At 33.9% G+C, this 6,107-nt stretch overlaps 1 protein-coding gene across 1 annotated transcript; it reads left to right on the top strand.

Moving 5' to 3' along the window:
- The first annotated feature begins 927 nt into the window (after positions 1-927).
- On the top strand, positions 928-1,545 carry LOC101491201 (uncharacterized). The gene has a single exon (XM_004491925.1). It carries the CDS (start codon positions 928-930, stop codon positions 1,543-1,545), a length of 618 nt encoding a protein of 205 aa, XP_004491982.1.
- The last annotated feature ends 4,562 nt before the right edge of the window (positions 1,546-6,107 follow it).

Raw genomic sequence — 6,107 nt, 5'->3', positions numbered from 1 at the left:
ACTGGAATTCAACTACGGCAGCTCTTCTTAATAATTTTACTGGATTGCACTGTTATTAATCTATGTTTGCTTCGGGAATCTAATTTGAAGTTGCTTTCTGAAGATATTTTATACAAGCAACGCCGACTACTAAACTTCCTTGACCTCCATTTGTCAGATGACCATTTAAAAAACTATGAGCTTTCAGAGATACAAAAATATCTTAGAAAGGTCAAAAAGTCCTTGGAAGATTACAAAGGAATGACCATTCCCAATAGCAATGTAATTGAGAAAGCGAACGATTGTCTTATTACGGAGGAGCTAAATTATGATATGTTAAAAATGCATGAAGAATACTCTCAATTGCTACACGGTCTTAATTCAGATCAAAAGGCAATTCATGATTTTGTGCTTCAATCAATTACCTTGAACTTTGAAAAATTATTCTTTGTGTATGGTTCTGGCGGAATGAGAAAAACTTACCTTTGGCGATCACTACTTTCCAAATTAAGATCAGAAGGTAAGATTGCTCTAACTGTTGCAACTTCTGGCATTGATGCTCTATTACTACCAGGTGGCCGAACTACACATTCTAGATTTCAATTACCTTTGAATCCAAATGAGGCTTCAACATGTTCAATCAATAAAGGCCCAAATCTTGCTGAATTATTTATGTAAACATCTTTAGTTATTTGGGATGAGGCACCCATGTCCAACAAATATTGCTTTGAGGCAGTAGATCGATCACTTCGTGATATTATGAAAGGAATCAAAGAAGACTACACTACGGTTTGAAACCATTTGGTGGAATAACTATTGTATTGGGTGGTGACTTTCATCAGATTTTACCTGTTGTTCGAAAAGGTGATAGGCATGATATGATCCAACCGTGCATAAAAAAATCATACCTTTGGAAATCATGTGAGGTTCATTTTCTATGTAAAAAATATGCGTCTACAATCAAATGAGTTGGACTCAATCTCAAAGGATGCAATGCAAAACTTCGTAGATTGGATACTTGATGTAGGTGATGGAAAACAATGCTCGGATATAGAAGAATCGTCGATATATATAGAACAAAATTTGATACTCCCAAAATCACATGATGATGTTCAATCTATAGTTGACGCTATTTATCCAAATTTAAATAGCCATATTGGGGGCACAAGTTACCTTGTGTCTTGGGCTATCTTGACACCTACAAATGAAATAGTTGACGATATAAATCACGACATTTCGAAGAATTTCACAGGCGAAGAAATAATCTATTTATCATCATACTCAATTTATAAGGAAGATTTCAATGTTCAAGATCAAGATCTTCTTTACCCTACTGAGTTTTTGAACACACTCAAATTTTTGGATTTGCCATCACATATTTTAAGGCTTAAAAAAGGATCCGTAGTAATGTTAATGAGAAATTTGAATCAAGGAGCTGGGCTATGTAATGGTACAAGAATGAAAATTACACAACTTGAAAAATGGTTTGTGGAAGGAGAAGTGTTGAGTGGATCTATCATTGGAGATAAAGTTTTCATTCCAAGAATATCTTTGTCACCTTCATAATCCAATTGGCCTTTTATTCTTAATCGAAGACAGTGTAAGACCCATAGTTTTAAATTCTAATTTATGTATTTTAGTGTATTTTGGTATTGAACTATGAGGATTTTTAGCCAAGTTATTGATATTTTGTGAGTTTAATGCCCAAAAATATTTTTTGATGCTCCGATTAAAATTATTCGTCGATAAATAAATTAGATTAAGTACGGTGAATCTTTTGTCGAAGGATAATTTATTTATGTTACGAAGAATTGAATGGATAGTTTTGTTAAAAATATCCCGGGTTGCTGAAAATTATATCTGTCAATTGAGTTGCGACGAGAGTAGATATTTTTATCAAATGGTTTGAGAGGTTATGGGTGAAATGGTAATTTTGATAAATATCGAGATATTTTTAGATATTTGTTATACATACATACATACATACATACATACATACATACATACATACATACATACATACATACATACATACATACATACATACATACATACATACATACATACATACATACATACATACATACATACATACATACATACATACATACATACATACATACATACATACTTTTAGTTTGCATTTAGGGACTTATTTGTGGTTTTGTGGAAGATAAATTTGTTGGCTTTGAAGTGTAGATTTGGAGAAAATGAATTTAATGCTTTTATGGGTAAAAGTATGAAGTTGGTTTTTTGGTGAAATTGATGAGTGTTTTCGTAGAAAAGGAATTTGATTCATCTATGTGTGTTGTTGAGGAAAAGATATTTGATGTGTTTGAGTTGTGGTTTGTGAAAATTAGTTTGGCATGTGTTATGTTTGAATTTTGTTGAAATTTGTGGTGATTGATGATTGAAATTGGTGTGGATTTTGTGGTTTTTGAATTGATCGAATTTAATGTAAATTGTTGATTAAATTTGATGTGTGTGGTGGAAAATAAATGTTTGAGTATGCTCTGTGTGGAATTTGAAAATCATTAGAGTTAAATGAGTATTAAAAATTGGGAATCTTTTAATATATGCATTTACTTAATGATTGTTGTGAAAACCGTTAGAGTTAAATGAGTATTAAAAATTGGGAATCTTTTAATATATGCATTTACTTAATGATTGTTGTGAAAACCGTTAGAGTTAAATGAGTATTAAAAATGGGGAATCTTTTAATATTTGCATTTACTTAATGATTGTCTAGGATAGAGTTAGAGTATGCTCATACATTTCATTGTACATGGCGACCGGATGGGCCATGGTGATAGTGGTGACCGGATGGGCCACGAGATGATGCCAAGTGATTTGTTGGTTCATCTTATCCTTGTAGGGATTGTCACGTCGTGTAAGGTTCACGATAGACTACACATTTTTGGTAAATCGTGCTGACCCGTGATAGGTGGCACCTCGGTAAATAGTACATCGGCCTGTGATAGGCGGTACATTTTACGTTTTTAGTAAATCGTGCTGACCCGTGATTAGTGGCACCTTGGTAATTTAGTACTTCGGCCTGTGATAGGCGGTACAATTATGATTTACGGCCCTTCGAGGAGGGTTTTGATTGAAATTCCAAGTCCATGCATTTTGGCATATACACATTGCATTAGGGTACTTGGCACCCGAGTCATGCTTGATTTGATGTTATGATTGCGTGTGTAAAGTTGTTGTTGTGTGATAGCGTTTCAGCAAGTGTACTGAATCGTTGCAAGTAATAATTAAAATGGTAGTACCAAGTGTCGAACTCAAGGATTGCGTTTTACTATCGAATTATATTTAATTACTGAAATTGAACAAAATTTTCTTAATTGATTGAAATATTATTTGAAATTAACAACAGTAATAAAATAGATCCTTTATAATGAGAAAAATGTCACAGATGAGTTTCACTTCGAATCCAACCTTGGTGTCTAATTTGATCCTAGTTACTAAATTCGTTTATTGAATTATTACCAAATTCTCATTATTATTCTTGCCCTAATGTCTTAGAGACAAAACCTTTAATTCCAAAGTAACCTCTAATTCCTTAGTAGATTTAAGATTAGAATTAAGCATTACCGTATAGAAGTTCTCTTGTAAATTATTGCTTTGCAACTAATTCAATTGGTTTCATGATCTGCATCTATGTCTAGACTACAAATTCATGAATTTCTCATCTGAAGCATTCCTAAAGTCCAGTTCCATTTCAAAATACAAATCGTAGAACATTTTAATGTTGATCAAGCAATAAAAAGCATGAAGCACAGAGATGAGAAAATAAATTCAATAAACTCATTCATATAACTAGAAATCAAATCATAAAAAAAAAAAAGGTTTTCATCTTGTTACACTCATCCCTAACAAATAGGGTTTAGTTACTCATGACAGAGATACAAAAGATAAGGGTTAAAGAAGAATTACAAGAATGATTCATGGATGATTCTTGATAAAACTGCTCCAATGATGTTAGAAACAGTCGTCTTTGAGTTTCTATGCTAGGGCACAACTCTCCCAACTTCTCAATGGTCCAAAAGATCCCTAAAAAGTGAAAAATTGCATTTTTAATGTATGTTGTCGCGTTCACGCACTCCAGTTGTAGAAAATGCGCCTTAGGCACACGCTGGCAATGCTGAAAGGCAGGAAATGCGCCTCAGGCGCGGCTGTTGCGCTTCAGGCGCACAACATCTGCTATTTGACTTATACTTCATTTTTGTCCTCTTTAGAGTTTGAATTTGGTTTCAGTGTCTTCATGAAAGTTGTAGCTATGGAGCGTAGCTTTAATTTGCACTTAGGTTGACTCCAATTGGAAATCTACAACTCCAGATATAGCTGAAATACTCCACATAGGTCATGTTGATTTCTCACAAAAATTCAGCACTGCACTAAAACAAAGTAATAACGCAAAACTCCGAAAAATCTCTACTTAATCAAGGAAATAAGAACGTAAATATTTCATTAAATCAAAGAAATAAAATTAACAAAATATATCAAATAACTCCTTAAATTAACTAATGGTTAAAGATAAATACGACTAAAATCAATGAAAAATATGCATATGATGAAGAGTCATCACAACCCCAAACTTAATTTATTGCTTGTCCCCAAGCAACAATTAATTTCAGATTTGGTACAGTTAAAAGCAAACTTAAACTCAATTTCTTAAATCAAATAAAACTCAATTCTCAAAGTTCCAGCTACTACAAAACATTCATCGTGTTCGATGGTTGCTTATAAAAAACAACACAATTTGTATACTTTAGCATTCATTCATCAAGTTCAACTATCTCTTCACACAATCTCACCAAAAAATTTCTCAAGTGTTTAGCAAGGGTTATGAATTTATCACCTAAATCCTAGAACATGCATCACGCTACCATAGACTTGAAAAAATTCTAGTTAGCAATCACAATGCAGCAAACACATACACTTTTGGAGGACTTTCGGGTTGTAATGGGGCTTAGGTAAAGGTAGAACATTTTGGGATAGTAGGCTTTACTACTTGGAGTTAGGCATACATTTTCAAATTATTCTACCACTTTTAATTTTCTTCACGTTTTTCATTGTGGAGATTCTCAAACATTGACAAAAGAACTAAGAAGATATTATTTATATGTTAATTGTTAATTTTGGTTGGTGACCCTTTATAATTATTGTGGAAATATGGGCTTTGCCCTCAAATGAGAACTAGGATCTTCCCACTGGTTAGTACCCTGTAGATGGGAAGGTAGGTTGGACACACCTGACTAGAGTTGTATCAGGAGGATCTTGCGGGTCGCGTGGAGATCACTCGGGTTGTATAGTTTTTGTAGTATGATCAGATTAGAAGATTGTATAGGGACTAGAGGTCTTTCTTTTGTGGATATAGTTACTGTATGTTGGAAGATTATACCTATACCAATATTGTCAGCTAGACTTTTATTTTGATGGATCCATGTACCACTTTTTGATGTGACATGGGGAAGTTAAGATTCTTTGGCAGTGCTATTGTACAAGTATCTACCAAGAATACCCCAGAAGTATGAGCAATGTCTGATAGGTCTCATAGCCCTGGCGCATTTTGCTGTTTTAAATACTTTGGATTTTTATTTCAAACTATTTCCGCTGCTTATAAATGTTGTTCACTTTTGTCGTTGTGTTACAACTTAAATATTTATCCAAAAGTATTTCCTTCTTTATTTCTCTGTTTTTATGAATTTGTTTAAAAAAAAAATACACTTGCACTGTCAAGAATCGGGGTGTTACAATTGTGGTATCATAGCTTTGGTTTGGATTTCTTTGGGGCTGTGGAGCTTTTGGTTATAGATTGTAGGTCAACCTGTAGGTTGAGAGTCGTTATCTGATCATGCGTGGGGGTAATTTGTCCGAGTTATCGGGTTCGATGTAGTTTCATTGTGTTGGTGTAGTTGGAAGTTAGTTTTGGATTTTTTCAAAGTGCTGCTAAGATTTCTTCTTCATGTTGGTTTTGAGGAAACAATGCCTCCAAAAAGGAACGATGCTGCAAAGGTCAACGTCAATAGGAATGATCAAAAGGTTGAAGCAATGAATAACGCTTCTATTGATGCACAGACCGCTGACACGACTCTGCGAGATCTAGAGAAGAGGGAAAG

The sequence above is a fragment of the Cicer arietinum genome, chromosome 3 (genome assembly GCF_000331145.2).
Source record: "Cicer arietinum cultivar CDC Frontier isolate Library 1 chromosome 3, Cicar.CDCFrontier_v2.0, whole genome shotgun sequence".
NCBI classification, from domain to species: domain Eukaryota; kingdom Viridiplantae; phylum Streptophyta; class Magnoliopsida; order Fabales; family Fabaceae; genus Cicer; species Cicer arietinum.
The sequence above is the reverse complement of the archived record's forward strand: the minus strand, read 5'-3'. Positions and strand labels throughout refer to the sequence as shown.